The sequence below is a fragment of the Manis javanica genome, chromosome 6 (assembly GCF_040802235.1).
Source record: "Manis javanica isolate MJ-LG chromosome 6, MJ_LKY, whole genome shotgun sequence".
Classification (NCBI taxonomy): Eukaryota; Metazoa; Chordata; class Mammalia; order Pholidota; family Manidae; genus Manis; species Manis javanica.
The window spans coordinates 880,301-896,351 of NC_133161.1; the positions used below are offsets into that span (position 1 = coordinate 880,301).

General features: G+C 52.5%; 1 protein-coding gene across 4 annotated transcripts in view; it reads left to right on the forward strand.

The window, feature by feature from the left end:
• PTPRN2 (protein tyrosine phosphatase receptor type N2) overlaps positions 1–16,051 on the forward strand; it is a 695,060-nt gene that overhangs the window by 591,998 nt on the left and 87,011 nt on the right. For all 4 annotated transcript variants that reach the window (XM_036999404.2, XM_036999402.2, XM_036999403.2 and 1 more), the window contains one exon: positions 4,380–4,592. In XM_036999404.2, coding sequence (XP_036855299.2) covers positions 4,380–4,592 — 213 coding nt within the window. The remainder of the gene's footprint in view (positions 1–4,379; positions 4,593–16,051) is intronic.

Consider the following 16,051-nt stretch of genomic DNA (forward strand, 5'->3'; position numbering starts at 1 on the left):
GACAGACTTAGTATAGTGACTCTTCAGCAGTCTCTAAAATTGATTTCTAAATTTTACAGAGAGAAAGGTCTTTACAATTATAGTAAAGTAAACGTGCAGAGGAACATCAAACTCCTCAGAAATAAATGAAAAAGTCTGTGATATTACAGTTCAATATTCATGAAAATGAATGCCTATACCCATGTTTTTGGGTACAAGTGTATTTTAAACTTGAAGTCAGTGACTTAGATAATGAATTATTCTTGTTCCTGGTTACATTGCACAGCCTTGAAAAAATAGTAAATTGTACTTCCTGTCAACAATTACTTGTTACTGTGAAGTTTCAAAATTGCATGGCTGCCTTGGTTCTAATAATCAAGTTTGGGCATAGAATGTTCTCTTTTCTTTTGAGCTCACCACATGAACAGCTAGGGAAAAAATGTTTTGAAGATATTTTGCCATAAATGGCTCAGAAGATAATGTAAGAGAAGCCACATGCACCTTCACTTATAAGCAAGATCAAATAGTTTAAATAGGTCAGGACAATGTCTGTGGCTTCTAATTTCTAAGAGCAGTTTCACAAACTGCCTCTGTGGTCACACATTTACTTCAAATCACAGCTTTTGCAATACTTTATATTCTAAATTCAAGGAGTTGCAGGTGGAGATGATTGAGTGGCAGAAATATGCAATATTGTACTTTAATTTATTCTCAAGACACAACTAACCTGATATAAAGTTCACTTATTACTGATTATTTTTAAGACCATGCTTTTCCTGCATCTGAAAACAATTAATAGCTTGTACGTGGGTCTCCTACATCCTGAGGCACGTGGAAGCCCCCGGCCCTTGGTGTGACCATGTTTCTCAGGATTCCTTCTTTCTCTCCCCTCGCCTGATCCAAACTTTCAGGGAAGCAAGCTGCCACTGTACAGAAGGAGGTGTTCCATTTTTAAAAGACGACTGACTGTAAATGTCAAAGTCATAAATATTTAAACACTATTTTCTTTCAATTTCAAGTCAAGACTGACAAGATGCCTCTAATTAGTCATGGGCTCTTGGCAGGGCCCAGCCACAGGACAAGATTTCAGGAAAGCACCTGTAGTTGAACCCTGGGGAGCAGGGCGCCAGGAGAGGAGGGTGCTGAGGCCCACCCAAGTCACACCTGGGGCAGGACTGTGCCTCAAACTCACTGTTAAGCAGAAGCCGACTTGTTTCTTCCTCTTAAAGCTCCTGCTTAGCAGGGGTTTGAAGTTTTGTTTTGTTTTAACTCCACAAAAGAAAGGAAATAAAATAATCATAAAGTTATTTAAACTCAATCACTATGCCAAGAAGGGAGTTCACTCTCTAATTTAAAAAAGGAAAAAATTTATGTAAATTTTTATTTCCTCGGAGATTCTTGAGACCTGCTCACTAGATAGGATGTTGAGACCATTGGGGGGACCCAGGGAGTAGTGGCTTTTCAGTGCTGGCAAGCCTGCTGAACGGAGGGGTTCCCAGCCGGGCCCTAGGATCCTGCGACCTCAACCTCAGACTGGCCTAACTCCGCGGGTCCTTCTGCCCAACCACCACCTCCCCTCGGGGTCAGACCCCTCTTCTCCCTCGCCCAGGTGCGGTCCAGGCCCGGCTGCGACCCCCTGCCCGCTGTCCACAGCCTCACCGGCCCCCTCCCCTGGCTGCAGGAAAGGGGCTCTTTCTTCCACCTAGCCTGGGTACCATTGTCACCCCTTCCCTGCTGGACAGAGGGGAGCTGGGGGAGCCCACAGAAAATGAGACTCCATGCCCTGGGGTCCTGTCCTCTTTCCCGCCTGCTTCCCCCCACCCCCATCCTCTGGGAGCTCCCGGGACCCGGCAGGGGCTGGGCAGTCTGGAGGAGGGGCCGAGCTGTTTGGGTAATCACTCTCCTTGACAGTTTTCTTTGACCTTTGAGTAAATTCTAAGCGTGCAGCGCGAGGGGCAGCCTGGCAGGCCCCATTCTGCCCCCGACGCAGGCCGGGCGCATCGCGGGTCACAGGGACCGTCGGTTTCCGACGACAAGGACACAGCCGTAGGCGGCGAAGCGCGCCGGCTGCCCAGCCTCGGTAGTAACAGCTTCGGCGCGACCTCCAGGGTGACCGCCCCTCCCGCGATCGCTGCTGCGCCCAGACCCGGGCCGGGTATGGGCTCCTCGGTGAGGCCCCTGCGAATCCATGGCCCCTCGCCTGGAACCGAGCGACAGCCGGGCTGCGGTTGCCCCTGACACGGCGAGCCCCCGACTGAGGCCGGCTCCGGCCCTCGGTCCCCGGCGCGCGGGCGACCGTCTGCCAAGTGCGCAGATGCGTGCGGGCCGCGGCCTGAGGCCCTGCGCGTCCCCTCGGGGCCGGCTGGTCACCGCGCGCGTGTGCGCCTCGCGTCGCGGGAAGGTTCCAGAAGCCCCGGGAGCAGTCGGCCTCGTGCAGGCGCGAGCTCCTCCCGCCGCCTGGGCCGGACCCCCAGCCCGGGCGCTCGACCGAGATCGGGGCGCGGAGTTTGCCAGGTGCCCTCGGCAGAGTGGGGGGGGGGGCACAGTGACCAGGAGAGGGGCAGCGGGACGCCTCCCCGGCCTGCCGCGCTGCGGCCTTTGTTGTCGTCCCCGCTCCGTCTGCCGAAAGGAGGCGGTCCGGCCGCAGGCCGCGGCGGCGCGAGGACGCACGCCGAGCTCCTGGAAGGACCCCCAGGAGGTGTCTATTCGGGCCTCTCGGGGAGCGGAGGGGCAGCTGGGGGGCCGGCCCCAACCTCGGAGCGCGAGCCGGGCGCGGCGGAGGTGGCCCTGGACGGAGCGTCCCGAGCCGGGTCAGGGCCGCGCCCTCGCCGCCCCGCGCACCGAGCGGCCCGACGGGCTCGCCGCATAGAGCGCCTCGTGCGAGCCGCGGGGCCGGGCCGGGGAGGTGGCGCTCCCTCCCGCCCCGCCTGGTCGCGCGGCGCCCGGTTGGGTACCCCCCACCCCGCCCCCGGTTTAGTTACGCAGTTTGGGCTGTTGCCCCGCGCGGGGAGGAGAACGTGGGTGGCGAGCGTCGGAGCGCCTTCCGCCTTTGGGGGTAGGTCGGTGACGCCCCCAGTGACTCCTTGACGGCCGCGGCGGTGGGGGCGGGAGACGGGCGGGGGGAGTCGGCAGGGGGGGGTCTCGCGCCGCTCACTCCGCGCTGGGGCGCCCCGCCCGGACCCCCAGACCCCGGACCCCCGCCCCCACCCCACCCGCTCCTCCGCGCGCCTCCGAGCCGCGCACCCAGGCAAGAAATCCGGCGTCTTTTCTCATTTAACCCGCGTTTCCATTAACTCAGTCCCGGCACCAGCTAATCCGCGGCACCCAAGGCAAAAGGAGGCTAATTAATGACCAGCTTTTCCCGTCAAGACCGGCGATAATTGCTTCGGTGGCCTTTATGATCACAAGGTAAAAACGGCCCGGCCTGACGTCGGAGGCCCTGTGTACGCTCGGGACGGGAGGAAATGAAGGGTTTGGAGGCTGAATGCGGAGCAGAGAACCCCTAATCGAGGAGAGAGAATGAATAGGCCGGCCGGGCATTCATGGGGAAAAATCCATTTTGTTACCACGCGAAATTAGGTGGTGGAGAGGAGTTTGCTAATTGTTCTTATCTTGCAGCAACCGGGCCTGGGTGGGGGGCGCGTTTCCGTCCGTTTCCCGGGTAGTTGCGGGGGACGCCGCCCTGGCAGCACCGCCCGCGTCCACCGTGCTCCCGGGAGCTTCTAATTGTTGCTAATACGCCTCATAAAGAAGCTAATGAGGGCGGGCACCGTGCACCTCCCGCACGAGGAGACCAGGGACAGGCAGCAGGAGCGTCTTCCCGCCCCACCCCCATGACGCGTCGAGAACCTGGCGGGCCGCGGCTCCCCTACCTCGCACTGCGAAGCAGGGGACCCCGGGCGGCCCCGCGCCCAAGGCCCGCGGCTCCTGGGAAGCAGGCGCACCCGAGGGCGCCCGTGCACGCAGCTCTGCGATGCCGGCCCCTGCGCCGGGCACCTCCTCCTCCGCACAGGCCAGGGCGCCCCTCCGCGCCCCTGCCCCGGGCACACGTGTGTGATCAGCTCTGGCTGCATCGCTGCAGTTTCCCTCAGACCCACTGGCAAGAAGGGATGAACCCTTTATTTCTCGTCCGGTAGCAAATGAGCTGCCAAATACTCTACATTGTTGAGTTTGAAAAACAGCCGCCATTGAGAAAGAAAAAGCGGTGTCTCCAACTTTGCTCTTGGAAACCCTGCATTCTGTAGGGTGCCATTCGGAGTGACCTCTCATCTTCTGGGGTGCTGTTCTGTGGCCCTCCTGCTGTGTTGAGCTTTACATTTTAAGTTGCGTTTGCAAAGGGTGGTTTTTAGGAGCTCATGATTTGTTAGTTACTAACCTGTCCCCCCTCTTCTGTTCTGCAGAAAAGCAAACTCAAGCTTCTGCCTCATCAGGCCGAGCAAGAGGACTCCACCAAGTTCATCGTGCTCACCCTGATCTCCGTCATCGCCATCGTGGGGGTCCTCCTGGCCTCCGGGGTCGCTTACTGCCTGCGCCACACCTCTCAGTCCAGAATGAAGGAGAAGCTCTCAGCACTTCGGGGCGGCCTAGGCCCAGATCCCACCGCCGCCTACCAGGTAAAGAGACATTTTTTGTTGATTCCACTCATCATCAGTTGAACAGAGAGATTAAACTCATGTCTGGCCCCTCCCTCATTCCCAACAGTTTGAAACGTCTTAACATTCCCGTAGTCGCCTTGCAGCCAGTCTCCCTGCTCTATATTAACCTCAGGCTGTTCTTGGACTGTCTCATGCCAGCTGTGAAAGCGGTTGCTAATCAGAAATGTGGACAAGTACAATACATGCATGATATATTATCTGTTATCTTTCTTAGTTTGGCCACTATTCATGAACAATAACAGAGTTGCAAGATAAATGGGTTGTGTAGATGTTTGAAGATGCCTCTTAAAGCATTGACTTCCTCAGGGTCTAATATGGGAAGATCCTCTGACCTGATCCATTGCCACCCTCTGCTATTATTGGAATAAAGTGAAATATAATGCTGACAAATGGGAACTAAACTGAGGGTGCCTCCATGGGAACAATGGAAGCAGCTGGAATACAGAAATATTCCAGACACACCTGAAACAAATCAGAAGCCAAGGAGAACATGAGGAAGGTGGGTTCAGACCAAACTGGACATAAAAAAATTTCACAGAGTTTTTGGAAGTTCTGTGGCAGGCGCTTCGTATTTAACAATATCCTCCAGTGATATAGCTTTAAAGCAGTGCGATCCAGAATATATACAAGTCAGGGCATTTGGTTTCTTTTAACCCAAAATCTCATTTAACTCCAAGTGTATTTTCCCATTTGGGGAGGTAAAATAATTTCCTAACCTAATTGTTCGAAAAGTTCAGTCAACATACATTTGTAGAAGATTTTCTCATGTTGGACTAGATTTTCTCTAGTCACATGATTAAAATGTGTAGAATGTCTCCTAAATAATACATTCCACAATCATGTGTAAGTTAAATGTTATTCTATCAACAGAGTTACATGGAGGGGGGTGGGGCTCTCAAACTCCTAGAATCCACCCCAGCCCCAGGGGGAACTGTTCTGCAAAGTACCCTCCCCAGCTGTCTGAGCTGGCTTTTAATGCTCTGTGGGCTGCCCTGACCCTGTTGCACAAGGAGCAGGGATGAATTTATAAAATCGCTATGCTCAAAAGAGACGGGAGATAGCAACCCCCTCCCCCCCATTTCAGAATCCTTGGTACTGTCACTGAATGTAAAAAACCTCTACTTTTCTGGAGGAGGTCATGAGCCTGGTCAGTACAATCTTTTCTTATAAAGAAATGGCAACTTCAGATGTGTGGAAGATGGCATTTCAATCGCAGCCCACAGCTTTGCTTCAAAGCAAAAGAAAAATCACATTTGAAGAAGAAGCCTTGAAAAAAATGTCACATAAACTAGTAAGAATTTATCCAGAAACTATTGAGCAAGGCCGTCAATGTAGGATACTGGGTCTTCTGGGCCAGGTCTGTGCCAGCACATAAATAAACTATCACACCAGTTCTGTTCCATGTGCAAGAGACAGAAGATCATACAGGGTAGGTTTTTAGAAAGCATGGCACCCTTTGATACACTTTGAAATTCAAATATAAAATATTGATAGAATGGAAAGGTCAGACTTGAGAAAAGGACCAATTTTAACAAAAATGCAGGTTGAAAATGCATACTTAGAACTGAGTCTGTGATAATTAACAGAAAAAAATCTTCCCAGTGACAGCTCTAATTAATAGTATCTGTAATTAAAATCATGCCCTTCCAGCAGGAAAATTGTTTGAATTTCTCGGAGTGACCTTTTTGCTGTTCCTCCTGGGGGCATGGTGGTTAAGTTGATATTGATTTTATAATGAGCTCTGGTTTGTTTAATAAGAACCTGTAATCCAGACAATAAATGAAATGTGTGCTTTTCTTCAATCCAGATTAATAAAAAAGGGGGAAAAAGGTAGAGAAAAACTTTTCCTTTAGATAAATGATCTAGGAAAATTTGGAACTGAAATTATTATAAGGATTTTCTGGTGGGCATAGTGTTGAACTCACTACAAAACACCCTTTAGGGAACTATTTTCATTAAATGTGGAGGTTTGCCTCCATCAGAGAGGACTGCTCACTGGCAAGAAAATGCCGGAGCTGGACTGTTGCGTTGTTCCGGTTTGCTTTTAGTGGAGCGGCACCCAGCACCTGGGGATGGGGATTTCCTGACTGTCAGCTCCAAATTTAGCTGAGTCATGTATTTAGGACCCATAACACCTTAGTCACAAACAGTGGGTACTTAGATTTGTAAATGAAGCAGGTATTAATTCATTAATGTGCCCATACCTCATTTGGGTTTTCTCTAGCAGCCACTGAGACACCCTCCCCAGCTTCAAGTTTAAAAATCTGTCTGAAAAGGTTTATTTAAGTATTGCAAACATAAAACGATAATCTCAGGAGAGGTTGCTTCAATGCTTTATTTCTAAATCCTTGAGACTTCAGCATTTTGCTAATACTACTCTACAAACAAGGTGATGTGGGTGGAATTTGTTCTAATTCTCATCATTGGGTTGCAAGGAAAACTGAACCATGTGAGATTATGCTTTATTTCGTGGAAACACTCAATTTATTTGTATAAAATTTCTGAAAGAGGAATAGATGATTGTGAGTTAGGTTGGAAGTAAGGGATGTAGGAATGGGAGAATGGGAGTTAGCAATGAAATGTTTCCTTAATGCCAGAATAGGAAGTTCCCCTTAAAAGGAGAGAACTAGGTGGTCTTAGCAGGGGAGTGGGAGCACAGGCCTTCTGACGGATGGAGTGGGGAGGAGAGGAGCTCAGAGCTGGTGTCTGGAGGAGGCACTGGTGGCCTCTGGAGTAGGAGTCCTTCTTCCCAGAGACTCGAGAAGGAATGTCCATGTGTCCCAGTTAAACAGCACAGTGGTACTGTCATTATAAGGAACGTCCAGCAGGAAGGCCCCTGGCGCTGTTCAACCTCCACAAGGCATGGTCTGTGTGAGCCCTTAGAGCATGCACCTCATGATGGGGTCCCCTGAAGTCCCAGGCAGTCTGTGTGGCACCCCCTGTACTTGCAGTTCATGGTTTGGGGCTTTGGATGGAATGTTCCTGAATCATCAGTAGACTTTTCTTATAGCTGTTTCAAAACACTGAGTATTTTTGCATTATTAGATTCTAATGCAAACATGTTTACACATTTTTTCTTTTCTTCCTTATAGTAGAACTATTTGATGGAGTCAGCATCTTAAACCCTTCTTAGTTCACTTACACACGTGTATATGTGTGATATGTTGTCTGTTTTGCCTATTGGAGAATTGAATCTTTCTTGGTAGACTCTTTAACATTTAACAAGGTATCAGTCTCACCAGATAATCTGTGGAAGTTTAACTTGCTCAAACTTGAAAAAATTGGGTATATTAACTTTTACAACAAATGACCATTTTTAAAGGTCATTTGTTAAAATGGAATACTGCCACCAAACTTTTCCCCGGTTTTAGTAAATGTTATTTTTCTTCTAAATGTCTAAAACAGTGTGTTTGGATTAAAGGTGCTCTTCCTTATCTCGACAGGCCAATTTATTCACTTTTTCCCCCCAGATCGGCATGTCGTGTTATATACACGTATGAATATATGTGGGTTTATTTAAGCATATATGTACACACACATTCTTACTAAGAGTCATGTACACAGGCACCAAAGACTTGTGGCATGTGGCATACCAGTATATATTGCACATTTTTTTCACATAGGTGTCCTATTTCTATGGAAGGCGATTGGGTAAAACTGCAGAAATAAGTCGTTAGATGATTAGAGTGCATCCCTCCCTTTCGTCTCTGAGTCTCTTTGAATGCTGCATGCATTTCTTTGAGGCTTTGATCATCCTGGGGCAGCAAGCTTAGTCTTCTGCCAACCCACCCTCTCTTCCCTACATGAGGACAGAGTCTCCAGCAGAATTTTCAGCAGGTCTCCTTTTGATGGTTTATTTCACAATACCCAACAGGCTTCCTTGTTACTTGGAGGCCTTTGGCATCAGACTCAGAGAAGCATGCATTTGGGTGATGGGACCGCTGGGGAACAGCCACATGGCACCCATCTCATGAACAGCAATGATCTGTGTGCTGGCGTGGTGATGGCTGCTGTTTGGGCACACTCCCTGGGCCCAGGCCGATGAACCCGTGAGCCAAGGTGCCCTGGCCTCTCACCTCTGTGCAGGGAAAGCCAGGCTCCCGAAGGGGGATGGGGGGGGCGTGTTCCACACTGGCTGGTTCTTCTGGGCTCTGAACTAAAGCGTCCTTCGTTTTGTAGCTGAGCTTAATCCTCTCGGTAAGTGGTGTGATCACTAGTCCTAGAAATGTTTTCCAATTTAGGTGCAAGACGGTGAGTTTCTTGAGGTTTGCCTGACCCACTGCAAGTTTCTAAAATAGCCTAGATGCACCTAAAACAGTCAGCTGTGTAGCTTAGAATGCCTTTCCTTTGCTTTACACTTAAATTTTCAGGTCAAAATAATGTTTCTTGCCAATTTCCAACAAGCAAAATCTATCCTGCTTATGGGAGGATGCGCTGAAATATTGTTGAAGAACATTTCTTTCTGTTACAACCTGGTCAAGCCTGAGTATGGGAATCTTTCTAATTTTGTCTTTGCTGAAGCAGCTGGTATTACCAAGGGCTATAGGTAGAATGCTCTGGAAACTTTCCAAGTAGGTGGTTTCATCTGCTCAAGCAGAAGCCAGGCACCTGAGGTGGAGGCCTTGTCATAGCATGACTCTGATCCCAGAAGCAAGCCTGGGCTTACTAAGTAAGTCCGTGCCGCTGTCTGATGGCTGCCCGATGGCACGCCTCTCTAGGTAGTCAAGTGATAACCTAGGGAAAATTTGCAAACTTTTGCCACGATGAGAGCACAGGAACCCTCTCATCCCACACATTTTGCGAACGTGTGTTTGCAAGTACGTTCCGCTTCGCATCATCAGTGTCCGGGGCCGAGGAGCTTGGTTCTGCGAGCTCAGATAGACCCTCCAGGCAGCTTGCCACCGTGAGTCTGAAGGTGTGACTTTTCTGAAAGGTGTGAATTTGTAGTGTTTTTCTCTTAACTCTTAAATCTTCAAACATGCAGTTTCCAAAAGCAGGGGCTACACTCTGCAGTTTCTGTGCAACATGCTTCCTCAAAAATAGCTCCTGAGATTTAGAAATAGATTTTCTGAGGAGGCTGAAGTCTGGAAAGATTGCCAGAGACGTATCTAAACATGAAAATAAAACATGCTGCCTGCCTAACATAGCAAGCCACTTCTCTTGATCAGACAGTAGTTATTAGATCAGACTTAATTAAAAGTAACAGACCACTCAGTGAGACATTGGGAAAGTAAGAGAGTGGAGTGTCTGCATTCCAAGGCTCGGTTGTGTGACTCTGTTGCAGCGTTTGGCAGCCTGTTAAGATCCCACTTTTCCTTGAGTAACTGTTGCCTATAGAAGAACAAGGGGTTCCCTCCAGCAGCACGGCTCCCCACCTGGCCGGGGCTCCTCGCAGGCTGTCTGAGTCCCTCTGCAGCGGCCAAGGGGGAACGAGTCTCAGCGGCTCCTCCAGGTACCACGCCAGGGGCCATGCTATACTCGGTACGGGAATGTTCTGGTCTGCCTTGCAGTGTTGCTGTCTGAAGCAGGGCATGCTTCCACCTCAGGGGAGCCAGAGGAGCTCGCTGGGGACACCCTGCGCAAGCTGGGACGTTCCCTGCCACCCGGCCCTCCGCTGCCCAGCACCCTCCCCGCTGGCCATGTGCCTGAAAGCCTGACCTGCCGCCTCGTCCACTAGTCTGTGCCTCTGAGGCACTTGGCACATGGGGGAAATAAGTGTCAGATGAGCGGTGACTGGCCCCGGGCCCCATGGTTGGTGGTGGCAGAGCTGAACAAGGACACTTGGTGGCACCTAGGTCACCAAGCTCTGCCCTCTGCCCTTTGAGCTGGTCGGGCTGGGCCCATGCTCTCCAGGCCAGGACAGACCTGCCTGACCCCGACCCACCTGCTTCGCGGCGTGAGACCCTGTGGGAGGTTCAGGAGAAGTTGATGTCATTTCTCTGCTCAGTTTGGTTTCTTGTAGATGAGGAGTTTGCCATGAAACCTGTGAACAATAGTCAGCAACGCAAGTCCACAGGTAGCCATGAGGCAGCTGGCATGAGGGGAACCAGGCTCCGCAGGTGCACAGCCAGCTGGCGGGTGGAGGTGCCATGTGGGCTCGTGAGGGTGGGACCCCGACAGCTGGGGGGCGTCCGGGTCCTGGGTGTTCACAGCACTGTGGGGACAGGCACACCAAGGGCAGGCCCACGGAGCAGTGCAGGGGCTGCATGGAGGGTGGGCATCCCCAGCATTCACACCTGGGGCAGGGCAGCGTAGAGAGGGTCCTGCCTCAGGCCCACGGCGGGTCTCCCCACACAGAGGTGTCATGTGGACCCGTCTGTGCCCCGCTGCTCCAACGTAGCCCCCAGGGAGGGCGATGGCCCCTCGCCAACCCCGCCATCCTCCTGCCCTGCTCCTCTCTTTCCTGCCACTCTCCCGTTTTTTAAGTTGCTTTCTTTCCTGGCATTCACATTCACGGAAAGAGGCCATGCTGCCATCCAGCCCCTGGACCAGGCCCTGTCAGGCCGCTTTCCTGACTCAGGGGAGGGCAGCGGTACACGCTCGACTGGGCTGGTGACGGTCAGAGAAGCTCACAAGGGCAGGCGGGTCTCGGCCCTGCGTTCTGAGGGTCGTGGCGATTGTAGCGGCTCAGAGGTGTTTGTCGGCGGGTGTTGGGTTCACCTGAATGGCTTGGTTCCTGATCCAAACCTCCATTCCCTAGTGTTTATTACAGATTCCCTGTAAAATAGTCTACCTGAATTCCCTGCATAACTGCATCTGAGCTCTCTCTTCTTCAGGCCTGACTCAGAGAGGGGGGCACAGTTTCTAAACCAAAACTGAGGACATGCCACCTGCAAAGAAAGCATGTGTTTCTAGGGAAAACCGAACTGGAAACAGGGAATCCGCACTCATCTGTAGAAGCCAAGATGTCTGAGGAAGGCACCCTGAGGTGGCCCTGGAGCTCAGAGAACGTTCCTGTCATCCCGCCGGTGCCCACCTAGAGCCAGCTGGGTGTGAGAAGGCAGAGAGAGGCCTGGACCATCTTCCTTCAGGAGGAGCCCTCCGTCTACCTCACCCACTGCAGCCCACGGAAGCGTGTCCCTCATGCCACACTGAGGACCTCACACGGGGGCACCAAGGAGGAGCAGGCAGGGTGCACATGCCCAGTGGACCTGCAGACCCCACCGATCAGATCCCTGCTGAGGACGTGAGTGCCTCTGAAGCGGAGTGCAGTCGGGGGGAGAAGCTAGCAGACAAGGAGTCAGACAGAGAGGGAGGGCAGGGAAGGAGGTCCAGAGGGTGGGGTGCTGAGGCAGGTGCACGCGAGGCGTGACGGACCCTGAGCAGAGAGAGGCTCATCTCCCAGCTCCCCGGGGCTCCTGGTGTCACAGCGCCACTGTCTGCATGGCGAAGCAGCCCTGGGCGGCTCTGTGAAGCCCCGTTGGCACAGCAAGACCCTCCATGCACAGATAAAGCACCCGTGCAGGCTTGAATCTCTGCAGGCAGCCTGGCGCTTGGCAGCTCGAGTGGAAACCCATGGCCCCGGTGGTCGCTGTGCAGTGAGAACCACCATAGGAAGCCAGGCCCACCCTTAACCCTGCAGGGACACTGGTGGGACGCAGCGAGGATTACACGATGCAGGGTGAGGCACTGGCCAGCTGCGCCACGGGAGTCTTGTGTTTACCAGGAGAGAAGTCGGGGCACAGGGCAGATGCCAGCGGGACTGAGGAGACTCAGCTGAGACAACCACTCCCACATCACATGTGGGAGACTCAAGGACTTGAGGGAGACACGGCATGGGGGAGCCCACAGTGGGGGCCCGTAGGCTGGACGCTGTGCGCCTTGCCTCCCGGCTCCCACCCTGGCCCCAGCAGTGGGGACAGGGCCACCTGGAGGAAGGGGCACCTCGGAGAGCCTGGGGAAGCTGGATGGCTGAGCGTGGAGGTGGACAGAAAGGCTTTGCCCGGAGGCATCTTTCTTTCTGCAATAGAATCACACTTTCTGAACTGGGCAGCAAAGAGCTTCACTCACACTGGGGTTCCCACGTAGGACCCATTCGCATGTATGGGGAGCCTGGACCCAGACAAGTCAGGCCTGTGGGAGGGCCTCCCAAGGCTGCAAGCAGGGGAGGTGGCCATGGGCCTTGGGAGACGAGAGCAGGCACCACGGGGGCCTCGGGTGTGGGCTTCCCGAGTGGACGGGGCAGCCTTCCTGCAACAGGACTGGTGAGGACAGAGAGAGAGCTGGGCCTGGGGATCGAGTAGAGGGATTTCAGGGACCAGGCAGGATCTTCTTACCTGGTTCAGACTGGGCTGGGGGTGGTGAAACCATTCCTTCAGGAAGGTAACAGTACCTTTTTCTGTTACATTGGTGCAGACATAGAACAGAGGTTCACTTGCTGTCTAAAACACCGTTCTTAAACTTTGTTGCTCAGAATATCTAAGTCTCCAATGGGGTTTTCTGCTTTGGGAAACTTGCTGATAATTACGAATGGGATCTTGGTCATTTCTCTGTTAGCAAGTACAGGACAGTCAGAGAGGGTCGCAGGTTAGAAAGGTGACAGTTGGGGAAATGTGTCCTCTCAAGATTTTTAATGTAAGAGATAATACAACCAGCAATAATTGGGTGCCATAGAGCACGTTAGTGTGTGTGTGTGAGTGATTATTAGGACAGGGAAAGGAGGATTCACAAATGATGAGATTAGCAGTAGGGCCAGATATTTGAAAATGCGTCACTTTCTGTGTGGTGTTTGAGGGGTGTACAACTTGGGTTGAATGTGATGTTTAATCAAAATCAATTAAAAGACTGACAAATGCTGGGATTATTAGCATGCATGGGATGCTGGTATCATACAACTAGGCTTAAATCCTCTCAAGTAAAAAACCTAAATTTGTTCTATAAGTAAGCATTTTATCACTTTCTTTATTTTGCAAAGATCGTGGAGCAGAAAAATAACCAATAGACGACTATGTCTACAATACCTGCAAAACTTGTACTTTAACCAGAAACCAAGCTGTTCTTGATGGGAGAGTAAATACAGACTCGTCTGTACAGCGGAGCGTCGGCGGAGAGGGAGGCCATCCCGGCCTCGCGCTCCAGGGCTCCCTCCCCCACCCTGGCTTTCCTACCTTCCGCTGCCCTCAGGAATACGAACCCTGAGCTGAGTGGCCCCGAAATTTGAAATGGAAACGTGAGAGAGGCGAAACTAGGGAAAACTGCTTTTTTTGCTGGCTCCTTTTGAGCTGTTTCTTTCCCGACCTTGGGCCCTGCCTTGCTTCTGGAGATAGACTTGCTAGGCACCTGTTTAGTCTGCAGATTGCAAATGGATTGCAGGTGCGGCAGCAAAGCCCTGCTGGGACCTTCATGCCACACCTGGCGCCTTGCGGCATCCCAGGTGGCCGGACGCTCTGGGTCCTCTCTCCTCACCTCCTCCCAAAGCCCCCCAGACTCACGGGCCACTGGAAGCACCGACCTGCCATCAGCAGCAGCACCTGAGCCCCCGGTGGCAGATGAGAGACGTCTGGAAGCTCGTGGGGTCAGAGCCCCCCATCCCACAGCCGAGCAGTGAGTTGAACAGGGACCGGCCCAGTCACCCGGCTTCCAGTGGCCAAGCCACCGACCCTGGGTCTCCCAAGTTCTGTGGGGAGTGGCGCACCGAGAGGCCCCCATGCCGATCAGCTTTAGATGGAGCGACTGGGCCCCAGGATGGTGAGCGGTTTCTGGAAACCAGAAGCAGCTGCCCCGGTCAGTCCTCCTGCCTCGGGCCCCGGGCCCCACCCCTTTGGCTTGATTAGCAGCACTGCTGCATAGAAAGACGTGAATGCTTTTGTGTTCCTGGCTGAGCTCCTGTCGCCCCTGGGATATCCCGTGTGCCTCTCTGCCCCTGAACCTTTGTGCGGCCTGCTCGTCTTGCGCTGAAAGCGCTCCCACTCTGCTTTATGCTTCCAGAACATTCCCATCTGGCAGCCTGCTCAGACCCCACACCCTCCTCCGAGCCTTCCGCCGGCCGGGACGACCCGGCTGTTCTCAACACTTGTCCCTCTGAACTCCTCTCCCCGCACGTCGGCCTCCGTGCTGGGTCATCTCCACCCTGCGGGCCGAGGGGGACCTGGGCTTAGCAAGCAGGCTATTCCTTCCCCATCGAGTCCGTCTGTCCGTGAGGAGCACCTTGTTTTCCAAAATGCCACTTCCGTATAATAGACACGCAGGGGGCCTTAAGGTGCTCGAAAAAAAGTCAATCAATACACTGACCTCAGATACCAGCGTGAGAAGGGCTGGGCTCCGGAAGCATCTAGAGTTCTCTTCAAACCATCACTGTGGCCCGGGCGCTCAGGAGAGTGCCCGGCAGGCAGGAGGCACCAGGAAGAGGCGGGGGTTGGGGATGTTGCCGCAAGTGGTGACGATGATGACAAATGATGACAGTTCATTATATTTGAGCAAAAGAAAATGAGGGTGGTAACAAAGTTTCTTGTAGAAAACAGCTGCTCATTCTCTTAGTCCACGCCAGGCCCAGGCTGCTCTGAGGCGGATGACTTATTTCTGGCTGACTTGCCTATTTTAAATCGTCTGAATATGAAACTGAAAAGCAGGCACACACCTTGGGGCTGCTCATCCAGGCGGAGTGGACGCCACGGATTTTGAAGGCATCACTGACGTTTGGGGAACCCTTGAAATTTAATCATGTGGTGAGTCATCAACAGCAGGCGTCCGGGAGGTTTGCAGATTGCATCCATTGTTTTAGTTGTCTTATAAACTGGCGGCCTGGCTAGTGCGGTTGGGGCCATGGCTGAGACCTCCTGTAATGGGAGTCTTGCAGGTATTGAAGATCAAGTATGTCACCCATAAAACTGCATCCATCCCTTCAAGCACTCAAGATCGTTACAGAAACCCACGTTAAACATGCGTTATGGGAGAAAGGAGATGCTTGCTGAAATTATGTGTTTCCTTCCTGTCTTTATCTTCAGAACTCTTTCCTGATTTCAATCTTATATTTATCAGGAGCAGAACAAAGGGAGAAAACGAGTGTGTCTTTGGTCTTAAAAGACAGACAGCCCTTAAGCAAAGTGGGTGCAGCCTGTTGGATTTAGGGACGTCAGGTGCATTTGGATGAAGCTGAGTGCGCCAGGTGATTTGCCTTCAGAGCCTCACCTGCAGGCAGCATGCCAGCTGCAAATTTTGTGAGACTGTCGGATCTTCTGCACTCAAAACAACGTAAAATGGGAAGCCTTCTGAGCTGTCTGCCCTGGGGCTCCCAGATGAGGGAGCCTGACCTTCACCCTGTCAGGGGAGCAGGCCACGCCCTTCGGCGGCAGGACTCGATTTGGCTCCCCTGGCACCACTTCCACACGGCCTTGTCCATGCCCAGCATGGCCTTCCAGGCCCCCCGGGCTGCTGCATGCCTGCGGTGCACACCAACAGGCCAGCCTCCTGATTTAGGG